The following is an 18,721-nucleotide window of genomic DNA, read 5'->3' as shown; positions in this document are numbered from 1 at the left end:
ATAGGAGAAAATGAATCTTTTTATTTCTTTGATGTTGTACTATATGGAAGGTGTGGCTTCTTGGGATTTTGGTTTAATTTATGTTTATCATTTTTGGTCAGTTATTATATATTTGACATTTGTGTTATGTGTGTGAGACCAAGGTATTTTGTTAGGATGAATTTTCTATGTAGCATTCAGTTTTCCCGATAGTGATGGGGAGATTGTGAGGGGAGATGGGTTTTGTTGATCCTTTTTCTTCCACTGCCCCAGGTACATTACTACTATTTATAATTTCTATAGCGCTGAAAGGCATACACAGCGCTGTACATTTAACATACAATAGACGGAGGGTTAGGTTGCATAGGTTTCCACTGCTGCTACCCAGTTGGCCAGGATCCTGTTGTGCCACACATTTTCTTGTTTTGTTCTGTTGGTGTCTTTCAGCTATTTTCTGGCTCTAGCCAGGGTCCTTGTTTGCCTCGGTCCTTTACATTTTGTTTTATAGGGGAGGAGGGGCGAGGATTTGGAGGGGGGAGAGGGGGTTTTGGAAAAAAAATGGATGACGAATTTTGTATTGTATTGGATGCTGTTCTTTTGCTGTTTTCTATGGTGTCATCAATACAAATTGTTTAACAATAACATACAATAGACAGTCCCTTCTCCGAAGAGCTTACAATCTAATTTGGGCAGACAGACAGGACATCTTAGGGTTGGGGAGGTGGTATTTGACAGCAGTGAGTGGGAGTTAAGAGATGAAAGCAGTTTCAAAAAAGAGGGCTTTTAGCTTGAATTTGAATACTGCTAGAAACAGAGCATGACGTATTGATTTAGGCAGCCTATTCCAGGCATACAGCGCAGCAAGAAAGAACGGACGGAGTCTGGAGTTGGCAATGGAGGAGAAGGGAACAGATAAGAGGGACATCTGGTAGTAACATTAAGAAGTACACATCACAGTCACACAATTTCAAATGTATATATTAGATTTCCAGTATTGGCAACTATTTTTTTTCTCTCAGAAATGTGCCATGACTTATGAAAGCAACCCTCATATTTTAATAATAATAATTTTATTCTTATATACCGCCAAAGCCATGGTAGTTCGAGGCGGTTGACAACAAGAAGAGCTGGACAATCAGCGAAAATAATTACAATGACGTCGTCGAAAACAATTGGAGAAGGGTGGATACAAGCTGAGTGGGAGTAAGTCAGAGTGATAAACACAGAGTAGAGGCGTCGAGTACATGTCGGAAGCGTACTTGGTAAGGTATTAAGAGTTCTTGGTTACAAATCGGTTGAACAGGTTTGTTTTAACTAGTTTTCTAAAGTTGAGATAGGATGAGGCGTGCTTAATGATGTTACCCAGCCATCCGTTCTGTTGGCCTGCCTGGAAAGCTAGGGTTCTGCCCAGATATCTATTGAATCGGCAGGCCTTTAATGTTGGGTGGCTAAACATATGTACCCTGCGAGTAGGCCTGGTGAAACAGTCCAGATGTTTTAGTCAAAATATCTGCTTCACATTTAAAACAACTGATAAAGATAAGAATATTTACTAGAATTGAAACCATACTTACTTCGCCATTGCTAAAAAACTTATCCTTCTGATGACAGCGCTTAATCACTTCAAGTAGCAAGGGTCCAGTTTTAGTGTTTTCAGTTTCTACAATTCCTAAATCATTTGCTAAATTCTCTCGATCTTCTGGTCTATTAGACTGAAAAATATAACAAATATGATGCGATATTTTAATTAGGATTATCTCAGTTCCACAGTCAGATATTCAGAAGATAAGATTTAAACATTTCCCTGACCAGCAATTCACATCTACAGATTCACTGATACAATATCACCCAATTTCTTACATCCCACAAATTTCAACAAGGATTCATTGTGGCTTACAATAAGATTCTTAAATTTTCCTGTACAATTACAGTAAGAGTCTTAGATTACACAGGCCAACAAAAAAATTCTCTCTTGATGCCTTGAAGGTTTTTTTTTTACCTGTTCCTGGGGTTTGTTGGGGGTACTGATTCAGAAAATTGTATTGGATAGATCGCATCAGCTCTAGTTTCTTAGATATGGTTGAATTTATTAATTTTTTTTTACCGTTATTTAAAAGATCTCTTCTGCAAAATTGGGATCTCATAACAAGCTTTCTTTTTTGAATGGGAAATTTATGTATTTATATTACCCACTTTTTTTCTGTATAATGGCCTTTGTTTCACAAATATTTGTTTTCTTCCTTTCCTATAATGCATACTAGCGTAAAAATGTAAAGCTCAAACATTTGGGCCCTCCTGTGGGCAGGGCCTCGGTTGGCACATGTGCCTAAGGCACCGCCCACAGGAAGGGCCTTAGGCAACTGGCCCAATTCCGGTTGGCCCAGTTGCCTAAGGACCCTGCCATGGGCGGCGCCTAAGCGCATAGGCCAATCAGACCCTAGGTCCCTCCCTGGTGCATCCCACAAAGCACCGGGAAGGGGCAGCCCGCCATTCGAGGATGGTTGGCCTGCCGGACAGACGGAGAGAGGACCTGTCCGGTCGGCCAACTTTGAGGTTAGTAAGGGGGGGGTCTGGGGTAGTGGGAGGGGTCTGGAGTGCCGCGATGTTGGGTTCAGGGAGGTTGTTGGCAGGAGGGCTTGGGATCCCTCCTGCCATGATGTGGGGTTCGGGAGGGGGGTGGGTTTGGCAGGAGGACTTGGGATCCCTCCTGTTGGGATGTCAGGGGAGGGGGGTTGTCAGCAGGAGGGTTTGGGATCTCTCCTGCCACGATCGGTGCAGTTTGGGGGGTGGTCGGCAGAAGAGATTGTGCATCTCTTCTGCCGGTTCCGGTTTGTTTAGGGGGGTGTTAGCAAGAGAGATTGGCCATCTCTCCTGCCGGTTCCAGTTTGTTTGGGGGGTGTCGGCAGGAGGGCTTGGGATCCCTCAGTGGCCCGATTAGGAACTTATCCCTGTTTTGACTTGGTCTAAGTCAAAACTTATAAGTTCCGTCTGGCAACCTGTTAACCCTTTTTGGTTTGGGCTGCCATACGACTAAGTCTAGGTCGGCCCACCTCACACCCTTTCCACTCCTCCAAAAACGCCCCTTTTTGCTCTAGGCGTTCAGAGGCAGGGTAAAGGCCTAAGCTAGTTTTAGATATATCTAAAACCAGTTTTGATTATCGGTACTTTCAAGTTTCAAGTTTATTATCTTTTTAATATACCGACCATCAATAGGTATCTGGCCGGTTAACAATAAAATTTAAAAAAAAAGAGAAAAAAGTCATAAATATTTAAAGATGATATGAGTGAACATCAAGAACATTAACTGGACAGACATGAAAGTGAGGGTAAAAGGGAAAGGAGGGGAAAAGTTACATGTTTTAAGAAGAGAAGGAGAAAGTGGGAGTGGGGTAAAACATATTGGGTGGGGTCGCTTTTTTAAAGCGGTTGGTTAAATAAGAGAGGAACAGAAGAGTGAAGGAGAGAGAAGAGAAAGAGAGAAGAAGAAGAAAAAAAGAAAAAAAAATTTTTTTTTAAAAAAGGTAGCTCTAAGCACAGGCGAAAGCGTCACGGAATAAAAAAGTCTTCAGGCTAATCTTGAATTTATCTAGATGTTGTTCATCTTGGAGTTGCTGTGGCAGGGCATTCCACAACGTTGACGGTCTTTTTGATCGTCCAAGTACTGACTTAGGCCACTTTTTAAACTTTTTCTTTTTATTATGAGCCCCTTAACACATGTTACCTGAACTTAAATTGAAGGCAGGAATTTTCGATGGTCCACAGATCAAACAATTTATAAATGACCCACATTTCATAGCATCAGTGAATGAAATCATATCATGTGCTTGGTCTTCATTTGTTCTTGTTGTGAAAAGCTTTATTGGCAACAAGAAGGCATAGAACTATACACATTTAATAGAGGATATGCTCTTTCACTTCAACAGGCTTGGCTGTAATAAGAGTGTTAAAGTCCATTATCTGCACAGTCACTTAGATCGCTTTCCAGAGAACCTTGGCAACTTTAAGCGAAAAGCAAGGTGAAAGATTTCACCAAGACATAAAAACAATGGAAGCCAGATACCGAGGAAGATGGGATGCACACGATGGCAGACTATTGTTGGAATCTTAAGCAGGATTGCCCTGGCAGATCCTACTCTCAGAAGTCTTACAAAAGGAGTTTCTTGTGTGTCGAATGACTGGAAAATTCATATCATAAACGTGCTTTTGTTTATTTAAACAATTTATATCCCGCTTATCCTACAATGCTTAAAAGATATTAATTTAAACACTACATTAAAATATCCTGATTTTTTAATGGGCGAACGAAGTGAAGAGTGGTATATGGCACATGTTCTGTATCTAAAAAACTAGAGCCGATAGGAGAAAACTGGTGCCATTTTGGGAATCAGCAGGTCAAATATACCCAGAAACATGTCTAACATTTGAAGCACCAAAATGAGTGTTGGCCAGTGTTACAATTGAATGGCGATCATAAGAATTACAAAGAGAAGAGATACATCTAACATTTTCCTGAAATGGTAGTAGGAAGAGATACGACGCAGATGCAATAGTAGGTTATTCCAAGTTTTGGAACACTTAAATTGAAAGGTAGTCTTGAATAGCTTTATTTCCAGTGGACGTGTCATCTTAAAATGCTGTGTTATTCTGGAGTTATAGAACAAACCTGTAACCTTGATATCAGATATTAGTCCCTGAGAGTTCTCTCCATGGTCTCTTATGGACCATGCAAATTATCTTAAATTTAATTCTTTTTTTTTTCATTGGCAACCAATATAGCTCTTTCAAAAGCGGGCTTGCCCTTATTACATCACTTAATTAGAAGATTAGTCTAGCTGCTGTGTTCTGGAGAAATTGCAATCTCTTACATTCCTTCTCTGTGATACCGGCATATAGACTGAGTCACAGTAGTCTAAATATGGGAGGAGAACAGCCTGAACAATTAGCCTAAAACTATTCTGACATAAGACAGATCTAATTGTTCTTGTCTTAATATAAAAAAATTTTTTACCAATAAATCAATCAGAGTCTAAAAGGTTAGGTAGGAGTTCAGAATGACGCCCAGAACTTTGGATGTTTTCTCAATCTTAAGTTTTTCTCCTGTAATCAACACCAAGGGCCTGATTCTCTAAAAGTGCGTCCCGATTTTAGGCAGCTGTAGGCGTCCTACAGCTGTCTAATCAGCCAATCGGGATGCACGTTTTTTAAAAAAAATGCTCCCCAGGAAGGCCGCCTATATTGAAGGCAAGGCCCGCAAGACACCTAGGCCCTGATTCTGAATAGGACGCCCGGGAGAGGCGTCCTATTCAGAATCGGCCTAAACTAAACCCCGATTCTGTAACCGGCGTCCATGTTACAGACGCGGGTTAGAGAAACGGGTTAGATTAGAAACAGCCCGCTACACTTATCGCGGCAAGGGATCTCTCTGCCGCTATAAGTATAGCTGGCCACGGCCCCCTGACCAGGAGGGTGCCCAAACCCTCTGCCTGAAGACGCACTCCCCCCCCCGACACTACCGACCGCCCCCCCCCCCCGACATTACCGATCCCCCCTCCCCCCCCCGACAATATCGATAGCTGGCAGGAGAGTGCCCAATCCCTCCTGCCCGAAGACGCACCCCCCCCCGGCGCTAACCCCCCCAAACCTCCACTACACCAAACCTGTTCTTAGAAGGGTCTTGCACGTCTTGAGCCGACAGGCACGCCTCGTCGAAATGAAGCGGGCCCGCCCCTTCCCGGCCCATCTCGCCGAAGCCTAAGGCCTGATTGGCCCAGGCTCTAGAAGCCTGGACCAATCAGGCCTTAGGCATAGCGGGGCCGCCCATCCCCACTAGGTCTAAGGTCTGATTGGCCAATCAGGCCTTAGATTAAGTGGGGATGGGCAGACCCGCTATGCCTAAGGTCTGATTGGTCCAGGCTTCTAGAACCTGGGCCAATCAGGCCTTAGGCTTCGGCGGGATGGGCCGGGAAGGGGCGGGCCCGCTTCATTTCGACGAGGCGTGCCTGCCGGCTCAAGACGTGCAAGACCCTTCTAAGAACAGGTTTGGTGGAGTGGAGGTTTGGGGGGGGTTAGCGCCGGGGGGGGTGCGTCTACGGGCAGGAGGGATTGGGCACCCTCCTGCCAGCTATCGATATTGTCGGGGGGGGAGCGGTAATGTCGGGGGGGGGGCGGTCGTTAGTGTCGGGGGGGGGGGTCGGTAGTGTCGGGGGGGGTGCGTCTTCGAGCAGAGGGTTTGGGCACCCTCCTGGTCAGGGGGCCGTGGCCCGCTATACTTATAGCGGCAGAGAGATTCCTTGCCGCGATAAGTAAAGCGGCCGCGTCTACTTACAATGTAGGCCAGCATTTTGCTGGCCTACATTTTAAGCTTCTCCTCTACTAGGGAGACGCGTAGGGCCGCCTAGGTTCAGCCTAAGGCCCGCCTAAGGCCCTTAGACGAGCTTAGGCATCTTGCGGGTCTCCCTAGGCTCCCGGAGGTGCCTTCAGGCTTGCCTGGGGAGCATTTTTTTTAAAAAAAAACGTGCATCCCGATTGGCTGATTAGACAGCTGTAGGACGCCTAAAATCGGGATGCACTTTAGAGAATCAGGGCCCAAGTCTGTATGTGGTAATGAATTGTAGCTTCCAAATCAAAGTACCTTGGTCTTCAGTTTATTAAGTCTGAGGAAGTTTTTCTGTGTCCATGTACTCAAGTCTTCAATAATCCTCAATAAGTATTGTAATGCATTATCAAAAGATTCTTTTGCTATACAAAGGAGGAAAATATTGCCTGAAAACGAAAATGTATGAATGTGGGGAATAGTATATATCAGGGGTGCCCAACGCGTCGATCGCGATCGACCAGTAGCTCAGGAAGGCAACTCGAGTCGCTCGCACTCGTGTTGCCGTCCTGATCTACGGGCCGATCAGCCTTCCTCTCCAGTATTCTCCTTAGGGCCTTTTAGCTGGGTGGTCCACCCAGCTGTCATCTGCCGCTGCTGAACATTTTTAAAAAATACCCAAAAAACCGGCTTGGAGATTTCAGCCCGTAGCGAACTTATGCTCCGTGGCTCTAACGTGTGCGTTCCGGCTTACCTTCTCTTCCCTCCGAAACCGGAAGTTATGTCCGGGGGGAGGGGGGAGAGAAGGGAAGCCGGCACGCACATGTTGAGAGCCCTGAAGCAAGCGTTCGCTACGGGCTAAGGCGGGAGACAAGTAAATGAAGCATTTCCTCTTCTTGCTGCCGGGTCCTGCCTACTTTCTGTTTCCGCGAAGGCAGGACCCGGCAGCATTTCCCCCAACAGTTCCTCGCGATGCTGGTCGGCCGAAGCAGGGAGAGGTTGGGGCGGCGTCGGCTTTTGGGCGTGTTATTGGCGTCGGCTTTCGGGCCTGTTATTGGTGGCGGTTTGGGTCCTGGTCCCCGATGGCAGTTTGGGTCCCCGATGGCAGTGGCAGTGTCTTGGGGGAGGGCAGGGAGAAAGAAAGAAAGAAAAAGGGCAGGCAGGGAGACAGAAGGAAAGAAGAGAAACAGAAAAAAAGGAAAGGGAGGCAGAGAGAAAGAAAGGGCAGGGGAGAGGAAGGAAAAGTTGGGGGAGGGAATGAGGTGTGGAGGAGAGGAAGCATACAGACTAAAAGAAGGGAAGAAAGATTGTATGCACAGTCAGAAGAAGAAAGTGCAACCAGAGACTCATGAAATCACCAGACAAGGTAGGAAAAATGATTTTATTTTAAATTTAGTGATCGAAATGTGTCTCAATTTATATCTGCTGTCTATATTTTACACTAAGGTCCCCTTTTACTAAACCGCAATAGAGTTTTTTTTAGCGCAGGGAGCCTATGAGCGTCGAGAGCAGCGCTGGGCATTCAGCGCAGCTCCCTGCGCTCTAAAAACTGCTATTGTGATTTAGTAAAAAGGGAGGGGGTATATTTGTCTATTTTTGTATGGTTGTTACTGAGGTGATAGTGCATAGAGTCATCTGCTTTGACCTCTTTGAAAAACCCTGGAATAGGAATGGTAATTAACATTTTCTATGCGTACAGTGTGCGTTGTGTTTTTTTTTAATTTTATTGTTGGTAGATCATTTTGACTTGGTCATTTTAAAAGTAGCTCGCAAGCCCAAAAAGTGTGGGCACCCCTGGTATATATCTTGCCTAAGGCTCTTAAGTATACATTTCAACAGGGAGGAAGATAGTGGTGAGCCTTGTGATACACCACAGAAGGCGTTCCAGTATTGAGACTTCTTGTGGCCCTTTCGTACTTGTTCTAGTCACTAAGAATTTTATAAACCATTTTAGTACCACGCCATGTAATTCTAATTCGCTCAGCTTTAGAATAGAGAATGGTCGATAGCATCAAATGCGGCTGAGATATAAAATTGCATCAGAACAGCCTGTTTGCCTTTACTTAGATATGATTTTGCTTTTGGCCTGGGTCCCTTGATATCTCTGGAAGGCACTCTCAACTGATATAGATATCTCTCCATCCTTGCCGATCAAGTATACTTGTACATGTTGATGTGTTCCCTATGGCCGATGGGATCTTTCAACAGGACAATGCGACATGTCAAAGCACCAGAATTGTTTGCAAAATCCCCAGACCTTAACCTAATCAAGCACATTTAGGACCACCTCAATCAACATGTTCAATGACTAAATCCACCACCATGTACCCATCAGCAAATGTCGGACACACTACACTCTGATCCAGATACTAGCAATCATCCAGCATCTTACTGAGTCACTTCTATGGCATCTAACCGACAACCATGCTGCCAGAGGCAGTTAACCATTCTGGATATTAACAGGTGGTCATAATAATGTGGCTCGACCACATATATGTCTTGATAGTCCCTTATGTTCCTTCTAGGCCACTATTTTCTCAAGGAGATAAAATTGTCATTCTTCAGTAGCCCAAAAGCATGTGGACTTGACTCAGATCTCAGCATTATTTTATTAGCTCCCTTTTTATGAAACTTGTGACCATAATGCATCATAAAGAGCCCTCATATAAGAAATTTAAGACAGCCTTGAAGGCTTACTTTCTAAGCACTGCTCTTCGGGGTCTTTGATTTGGGCAGCCCTCGGTGGAGACCACTCATGCAGCATTTTCTCATCTTAGTTTCTCTTTAGTATGTCTCATTCTTGTTTTAATTTTATTCTTTTCAATCTATGATTATTTTAACTGGACAAACCAAAAAAACTCTGTGGAGTGACGATGTTCCTAAATGGACTTTATTAGAAAGTGTCAAAGTTCCAAAGGTACACTGAAATCATCCACATAAAATAATTCCATCCACATAAAAATAAATCATCCACATAAGAGCCTTAAAGGACCTAGTCCACTAGGGTTACAGGACCCAACACGGTCTGCGTTTCGACAAAAAGTCTTCTTCAGGGGTCCTATAAATAATGAGGGATACATTAAGAATGCATGTAAGTTATGAATAGTAGTGGTGATGAAATGTGAAACTGTGAATGATATCTGACATGCAAACAGTATGAAAAATATGTGATAAAGGACACAGTGATGTAAATGGCACTAATAAAAATGAGTTGGTGAAAAAGTGATAAATATCATAAATATTTACAACTAATAAAAATGAGTTGGTGAAAAAAGTAATATCATAAATATTTATGATATTTATCACTTTTTCACCAACTCATTTTTATTAGTGCCATTTACATCACTGTGTCCTTTATCACATATTTTTCATACTGTTTGCATGTCAGATATCATTCACAGTTTCACAGTTCATCACCACTACTATTCATAACTTACATGCATTCTTAATGTATCCCTCATTATTTATAGGACCCCTGAAGAAGATTTTTTGTCGAAACGCGGACCGTGTTGGGTCCTGTATCCCTAGCGGACTAGGTCCTTTAAGGCTCTTATGTGGATGATTTATTTTTATGTGGACGGAATTATTTTATGTGGATGATTTCAGTGTACCTTTGGAACTTTGACACTTTCTAATAAAGTCCATTTAGGAACATCGTCACTCCACAGAGTTTTTTTGGTTTTCTCTGGATTTTCTTCTTTGTGGATATTTCGGGGTCAATTCCTTTTGTTTTTTGCTTATTTTAACTGGACACCACTTTGGGTTGTAGCTGAAGTATAAAAGTACAATGAAACTAGTGTTTAAGCCCGTTACATTAACGAGTGCTAGTAAAGCCTCCTTCCCTCACATGTTCCCTATTTTCAGCCCCAGCTCCAAACCCATTTTTACCCCCCCCAGCCCCCTTCTCCCATCTGTTCCCTATCAACCCAAGCCCCCTTTTCTCACCAGCAGCATTTCCCTCCCCACCCTACTTCCTTTCCAGCAGCACCTCTTCCCTGCTCCCCCTGTCCCTCTTCCCTGCTCCCCTGGTCCAGTAACACCTCTTCCCTGCTCCCCGGCCCAGTAGCACCTCTTCCCTGCTCCCCGGCCCAGTAGCACCTCTTCCCTGCTCCCTCAGTCCAGTAGCACCTCTTCCCTGCTCCCCCAGTCCAGTAGCACCTCTTCCCTGCTCCCCCGGTCCAGCAGCACCTCTTCCCTGCTCCCCCGGTCCAGCAGCACCTCTTCCCTGCTCCCCCGGTCCAGTAGAACTTCTTCCCTGCTCCCCCGGTCCAGTAGCACCTTTTCTATGCTCTCCCTGTCCCTCTTCCCTGCTCCCCCAGTCCAGCAGCATCTCTTCCCTGCTCCCCCGGTCTAGTAGCACCTCATCCCTGCTCCCCCTGTCCCTCTTCCCTGCTTCCCCAGTCCAGCAGCACCCCTTACCTGTTTCCCCGGTCCAGTATGCAACGTTGTGAGCATTGCGGCTGGTTTTTGCAAACCTCATAGGCCGCTCTGCACCTCGGAAGTACGTTCCCTCTGACGCAATCATGTACGTCAGAGGAAACGTTCTACTGAGGTGCTGTGCGGCCTGCGAAGTTTGGTACAGCCGGCCGCAATCCTCACGGGAGCAGCACCCGACCCTCAGCGGCTCGAAGCCCTCCTCCCAGCAGCCGCCACCAGTGCCACTCCGCACCCCCTTTCATGCGCCTCAAGCCATCGAATACGCCACGGAAGGCAATCGGACGGCGAGGACGTGGGCAGGGAGAGAGCTTGCCCACGCTTCCTCCAGCGGTTAGTGAGTGAGGGCAGGAGGAGGGGAGTGGCCAGAGTGTTCCCTGCCGCCGTGTTCTAAAATAGAATTCGGCCAGGGAACACAAAACACGGTGACAGGGATCACGAAACCCTAAGTGCGCATGCACGCTTAGGGTTTTATTATTAATGAAATACAAATACAGTGTTTGAAACATATCACATGCATATTCATATGGGATATCCTGGACACCAGCCTGAATAGCAGCCCTCCAGGACTGAAGTTTAATACCCATAAATAGGAATGTTAAGGAAGACCCCCATGAAAAATCACTCACTGTGCTTGTCTCAGGCTGAAATACTGCCAAGGTGAAGTCAAGATTGAAAAACTGAAGAAATTCTATAACAAGACTGGATACCAAACAACCTAGAAGTAAAAATGAAAAATAAATATAATAAAGTTTTGCTTGCTTCCAGCTTAATAATGTAATTTTAATAGTTTTAGATTTTAATTCCCATTCACCTCCAAATGTGTTTTCATAAATATTTACCGTCATTAAACAGGTTGCTCAACTAATATTTGTGCTTGCTGGGAAAAATCCAAAAAGTTAAATAAAAAGGCCCCAAAAAGATACCTGAAGCACATAAAAAATGGAAACTACCTATACACTTTACTACTGATCCAATTCACCTGATCTCACCTAGATACAGTACATAGCTTTTGCTGTCACCTAAAACATTATGGACTCCAATTACATAGTATAAAGCTAATTCCAATATGTCCAATTTTATGTTGATCCTATAATATTTATACTCTTAATATATTTTATTAAAACATTAGATTTTCTTTTTTGTAGAAGATGTTAACTAGAACAGAAAATTATAATTCCCAAGAATATTGAGTGTGTTGGTCCTATAATAGTACCTATATTTTTATATAGTATAGGATATGCTTCAATAAACATTATTTTATTTTAGATTTCAATATGCAACCTCGTGTTTTTAAACATTTGACGTGTTCAGTACCATTCCAACTGCATGCGAGCCACTGCTAGTTGTTACTGGGGACCATCATAACACTTCCAAGTCCTTTTACCCCCACACAAACAGTGAGCATAACATACAACAGGGGCAATGCACTTATCTGCTTAGTTGCAAGCACTACAGTACCCAGCTAAACTTCTTGGATCTTATGTAATTTTTCAGTGGCTCTGCAGGTGGACATATTCATGTGAAGCACCCTGTGTAACTTGTGAGATAAAAATGCCATTTTAAGGGATTCAAAGCGGCATGTTTAGCACATAAGTTACTCAAAAAAGAAGGAATAATGTAAAATACCTCTGATAAACTGTATTTCAAATAAATCCTAACTAAATCACAGTTGATTATGAATAATTAATAGAGGGAGATTTGTTTATCGCAGCTTCAGGACAGTGTATATCCTAGTGTTACCCAATTCACGATTCGAATCGGTTCACCGATTCGAATCGGTTCGTTTTTGTAAAAAAACAGACTCACCGATTCAGCCCTGATTCAAGTTAATTCTTTTTTTCACCACCGGTCGCCGGACTCGTTCCCATCTAATGTAACTTCCGGTTTTGCGAAACCAGAAGTTACATCAGAAGAAACGAAAGGACGTGGGAGCGTCGAGGGGGGAGCGAGCAGACCTCGTGCAGCGGACCTCGGAAGCAAAGGGTAACCGGCAGGAGGGCTGAGAATCGGCAGCGGGGAGGGGCTGAGAATCGGCAGGAGGGGGCTGAGAATCGGCGGTGGGGGGCTGAGAATCGGCAGGAGGGCTGAGGGCTGAGAATTGGCAGGGGGACTGAGAATCGGCAGGAGGGCTGGTGAGTCTTGGGGGCTGGGGATGGAAGCTGAGAATTGGCAGGGGGGCTGGTGAGTCTTGGGGGTTGGGGATAGAAGCTGGGAATCGGCAGGGGGGCTGGTGAGTCTTGGTGGCTGGGGATGGAAGCTGAGAATCAGGTAGGGGGACTGGGGAAGCTGAGAATCGAGCAGGGGGGCTGGGGAAGCTGAGAATCGGGCTGCCCGATTCACGATTCGAATCGATTTACCATGACAAAAAATCGCCCCCCCCCGATTCGTTAACTGACCCTCCCCCCTCGCCCTTAAAGTGGGAGTGGCAGCACTGCCTCTTGCTGGCCTGCCGCTCCTGCTTTAGAGGGCAAGTGGGGAGGGTCAGTCGGGAAGTGGCTTCCCCGCTGGTGTCTGGCTTCCCCGCATCAATTTACCTAATTTCAGCAGCCTGCCCTGCAGAAGATCGCTGGCTCTAGCGATCTTTGCAAGCTGCCATACGTTGTCCGAATTGTCTTCTCTCTGCCGCGGTTCCGCCCCTTCTCTGACGTCAGAGGAGGGGCGGGACCACGGCAGAGAGAAGACAACTCGGACGATGTATGGCAGCTTGCAAAGATCGCTAGAGCCAGTGATCTTCTGCAGGGCAGGCTGCTGAAATTAGGTAAATTGAATACACAGGCCTTCAAGGGGGTGCAGACATTCAGTGGAGGGGGCCCTGGTGTAGAAGTACACAGAAGGGGGGGTTCAAAGAGACGTGCATATGCCGGACTTTGGGGGGGAAGAAAAAAGAGGTCTAAAAACAAAGGAGAGGGAGAGAGATGGTGGACAATGGGATTTAGGGATGAAAGTTACAGAAAGGGAGAGAAGCTGGATGCAAGGGTAGTTGAGAAAAGGTGGATCTGTAGATGGAGATGTAAAAAAGGAAAGATTCCAGACCTCCAGGGGAGTGATGGGAAATGGAAGGGGAGGACAGAGATGGTAGATAGATGGTTAGCATGGAGATAGAAGAAAGAAGGAGACCCTGGCAAGCAAGCTATCAGAAGACAACCAGAGCCTGGGACCAACAAAATTTGAACAATGACCAGACAACAAAAGGTAGAAAAAATAATTTTATTTTCTGTTTTGTAATTACAATATGTCAGATTTGAAACCTGTATCCTTCCAGAGCTTTTGTTAGACCACAAACGTGAGCTAGGATTTAACATAGAGAGGAAAAGTCCTTTTTGTTTATTTTGTTTACACCACAGCACCAGTGTGGTTAGGAGAAGGCAAAGGGGGTGAAGAGGCTATAAAATAAACCCACCATGATGTTTGAAAAAAAACACCCAATTGGGCAGGAAAATCGAATCAAAATGTTTTTTCCTGAATCGGGCAGCACTAGTATATCCGTTTCACGAATATATTTAATGAGGCTGTTCCGGTTGGACCAATCTACACTTTCCTGCCAAACACATTCAGCTAAGTGATTTCTTTACATTGGATTTAAATTCACACTAGCTTGAAATGTCGGTGGCAGGACTAACAGGTGCCATGATGGTCCTATAGAACAATCTTATCTGTTCACAATATTTGAATATTTTACTGGTTGTGGGTCTGAGCACTGTTATACACTATATTATTATTTAATAGTTCATAGCCAACTGTGATTTAGTTATGATTTATCACATAGAGTTACACAGGATGCTTCACACAAATTTGTCCACCTGCAGAGCCGCTGAAAAATTACTTAAGATCCAAGAAGTTTGGCTGGGGTACTGTAGTGCCTGTGTAAAGTATACTATCCAAAATAAGGCTTCAAAAAATAGTTTGAAAAAAATGAACTTTGACACTTTTTTTTTTAAGAGGAAAAACGATCTCAGAAACCTGCATTATCCACCACACTTATGATCAATATAAGCAGGTTGCAAATTTCTATCATAGATCATAAAAAAACCTCCCTGTGAATTTAACGGGTGACTCGAAAATTAAGTGCTTATTAATATTCAAACATGAAAATTAAGTTTGTTTCTCCACTGTGTTATGTCAGCCCAAACCAAACTGCAGCCATACTTATCTTCTTTGTGCCAGCCCTACGGGACCCGTTTCACTGGTATCAACCAGCTTCTTCAGGGGTCACCATTAATAGCTTCAAAACGGCACTATAAAGTGGCAGCAGCTTTCAGCATGCATTCTACTGAGAGTAAGACAATTATTTTAGAAGTTTATTAACTTACCATCTTTGGTATTTAAAAACTTCTTTAAACTTTCATTCACAAGAGGAGTTTTATTCTGCTGAAAAGCAAAAAAGGTAGAGGCAATTAATAATACAATAGGACTACTTTTGGGTGTATTAATCTAGTCTCCAAGTCAGCCTTTGCTAATTTTTAAGTGAGGGCCACTTTGGGTCCAAAAGGACTTAAAGAGAGCTGATAAATATCTTCCCTGCAAGGTCATGACTGATCACTGTATGACAACAACATTCATCCCAATCAATTTGTCTCTCTCTCAAACCCTTGATCCCTGGTGGACAAGTAGCCTAATGATTAGGGTATCCGGCTAAAAACCAGGGAACAAAGACCAAATCCCATTGCTGCTCCTTGTAATCTTGGGTAAGTCACCTAATCTTCTACTTGTCTTAGGTACAACTTAGGGTCTAATAAAATCGCACCCAGTGGTCTAGCAACTGATATTCAGTGGCACTTAACCAGCTAAGTCAAAACCAAGCAGGAGAGGGGTGTCCCTGAGGCAAAGTAGGACTTAGATGTCAGCAATATATAGTGCCAATACCTAACTGGGCATGTAGGACTTTATAAACAGCAGTCCTAACTTTGCCCGGTCAGCTATGCAAGTGCCAGCACTGAATATCAGCCAGCACCTGCCTAACTATCGAGTTGCAGCCTGAAGCTGATCTCCCCTTGCCTCCCAACAACAAGATGCAATCCCAACCTTCCCTGGCCTAACTTAAAAATCCTGATAATCTAGTTGTGGTCAGGGCAAGGGCAAACCCCACCTGCACCTGCCCTCCACAGTTCCAGCTAGAAGTCGTAGCAGCCATTTTCAATCAGGAACTTTGAGGGTTCACTCCTACCCTGACCACCAGACCTTTTAATTTCATCATTTCTCTAATATCCACTTTGAAATACAGGCAGTCCCTGGGTTAAGAACAAGTTACGTTTTTAAAGCTGTTCTTAAATTGGATTTGTATGTAACTCAGAACTTGTAGATTAAGATTTTGCTGCTTACTTCTACTCCCAGCTAACAAAAGGGTCAACTGTCCCTAGCAGCGTTCCCTCTAAGATACAGCATGCACAAAGGCCTTTTCTATTGCAAACGCAAGCAGTGTCTCACTTCCGGTTCACCACACAATTGTTTCCCATGTATTCACCTTTAAAGGACCCCCAGGGACCGCTGAAGAAGACTTTTTGTCGAAACCGTGTTGAGTCCTGTATCCCTAGCCCTTTAAGGCTTTTATGTGGATTTTTATTTTTATGTGGATGAATTTATTTTATGTGGATGATTTCAGGGTACCTTTGGAACTTTGACACTTTCAAATAAAGTCCATTTTGGAACATCGTCACTCCACAGAGTTTTCACAGCATGTATAATCATACACTGTTCTTAATGTGGCCATACATCATTCCTGAATCAGCTACAGGAGAAGTGTAGGAGTCAATACCACTGGAATACTGCTCAGTAATTAGACAGAAATGTTACATCTTCCTACTAGCATAAATTCTAGAGCTAGATGATTTCTTCAAAACAGACTCCTTCAGAAGATACTGTTGCTACAATTGAAGTCTTATCAAGCCAGGGCAAGATTGCACCTATAAAGGGAATCTAATTTTTTTTCATTGGAATAAGTAGAGGAGTCTCCCAGTTTTTAAACATAGTGTCTCACTTGAGATTATGGAATGGGAGTTTAGAACAGTCTTTAGGGATGTGTTGAAATCCAGAGCATCAAAAAGTTCAACTCTTGGTCAGATTCCATTCTGACAGGAAGAGCTTAACCCAATTATGTAATGAATTTGTAAAGGAAAGACTTTCCAGAGGTGACCTGCGCTTAGGCAACCTTTTTAAAGCAAAGACCCAATTTATCCAAAATGTCTGACCCAAGATTTACAAAGAACTACAAGATTTACAAAGAACCACAAGTTCCTCTCCACTCTAACACCTTGCAGGTCTCTGCACCTCTCATCCCTCCCCCCAACCCATAGTCAAGGTTCTCTCCCCTCTCCAGGCCCCAATCCTTTAATCTCCCTCCCAGCCCCATGATTCCCCCACCCCCAAGGCCTACTGAGGTACCTTGTGGTCTAGCAGGAGTCCTCCAGGCTCCTCACGGCTGCCTTCTAAAATGGCTGCTATAACCTCTCATGGCAACTTGTGGTACAACAGGAAATGCTATGAGAAGCTACAAGAGGTCGCAGCAGCTATTTTAGAAGGTAGCTGCGAGGAGGCAGGAGCGAGAGCGTCACTGTCTCTAAACGGTGCTATCGTGTGATTGACATGCAATTGGCAGCCGCTAATAAAGGTGCTGTTTAGAGAATCCAGGCCTTAGACACATAGGGGCAAATTCTATAAAGGACTCCTAAAATAAGGCATCCACAATGTAGACAACCAGCAACTTAGGCATCCAAATAGATTGAATAATAAGCACAATTAACTACTTTAACAAGCAATAATTACAAGTTAGACATCCAAAGGCTGTGCACGATTCAGAGAATAGGTGTTTACAATTTCATAGACACACATCGGAAAAAGCCACACCTAATGGGATAGGCATGGTTTTAATATGGACGTCCATTTATAGAAATCACATGGTGCTTAGCATTCTTAAGCATTCTAAGACATCTATATTCTCGCCTAAAATGTATGCTTTGCAAAACCAGGTCTACTTTTGAGCTTGCGTTGGGCACGAGTTAGGCATGCCTGAGATGTCCACAGAGAGGTGTATGGGTATTCAGTATTTGAGTATTCCTCTTTGATACTAATAGAAAAATATGTTTAATAATGCATCACTCAATCAAAGCACATGTTCTAAGCCACAGCCACTGTGAGTAGGGTTTCTCTTCTTATTTTCTTAGACTTTGGGAATGAGGTTTAGTATGCAATATATTTTTTTTCATGTGCTTTGATTGAGGAACACAGAAGCCAAAAGGAAAGGAGAGAAGGCATTCAGGTCACAGATCGTGTTGGTGTGAGAGCTTGTTTGAAAAATAGCAGAGGAACTGGACAAATGTTGAAGGTACATGATTGATATGTATCCTAGAGAAATGACTGCTTGTGAATCAAGATGATATAAACTTGGTATTTGAATTGACGTGGTTTAATGCCTGAGGTGGGGGAGGAGGGTGATGGATCAGCAGCCCAAGGTTCAGGGAACGCAGGCAGGCAGCAGAGCATATTTTTATGTTTCTTTTTTTGTTTGGGAGAGTTCATTGTATATGTTCCCATTACAGACCAATTGTTAAGAGATAACTGGCACCTAGCTCCTCACATAAAATTACCGTACTAATGACGATAACATTATAGATGTCATCAGGACATTTATGCGACGCCTAAAAGGTGATTCTACAAAGCACGCAGAAAACATCACTCGATTTTATAAAGGACATCTAATAATATGGATGGCACTTAAATTTGATGAGTGCCGCTGAGCATGATTCTCTATTGTGCGTCTATACATAATAGAATTGTGCTGAACATCTAAATGACGCCTAACTTTTAGGCATCATTTATAGAATTTGGCCCCCAAAGTCCCTGTTTCTTGAAATTTACAAAGATAGAGAGACTGACAAAATGGGGGTCTGAGTTAAAACAGTTGGGTCAGCTAAAAGGAATAAAGCCTCTTGAAAGAATCAGAGGTAGGATAGCAGGTGAAGTTGAACTGATCTGAAGATTTTCCCCAATTAGGTGAAT

General features: G+C 43.8%; 1 protein-coding gene across 7 annotated transcripts in view; it reads right to left on the bottom strand.

The window, feature by feature from the left end:
• CEP43 (centrosomal protein 43) overlaps positions 1 to 18,721 on the bottom strand; it is a 180,306-nt gene that overhangs the window by 131,625 nt on the left and 29,960 nt on the right. For 6 of the 7 annotated variants that reach the window (XM_033944335.1, XM_033944329.1, XM_033944334.1 and 3 more), the window contains exons 4-6: positions 15,040 to 15,097; positions 11,356 to 11,444; positions 1,554 to 1,691 (exon numbers count right to left, since the gene is read on the bottom strand). In XM_033944335.1, coding sequence (XP_033800226.1) covers positions 1,554 to 1,691; positions 11,356 to 11,444; positions 15,040 to 15,097 — 285 coding nt within the window. The remainder of the gene's footprint in view (positions 1 to 1,553; positions 1,692 to 11,355; positions 11,445 to 15,039; positions 15,098 to 18,721) is intronic. The other variant, XM_033944331.1, reaches the window with a different exon arrangement.

This window comes from Geotrypetes seraphini, chromosome 5 (assembly GCF_902459505.1).
Source record: "Geotrypetes seraphini chromosome 5, aGeoSer1.1, whole genome shotgun sequence".
Lineage (NCBI taxonomy): Eukaryota > Metazoa > Chordata > Amphibia > Gymnophiona > Dermophiidae > Geotrypetes > Geotrypetes seraphini.
The sequence above is the reverse complement of the archived record's forward strand: the minus strand, read 5'-3'. Positions and strand labels throughout refer to the sequence as shown.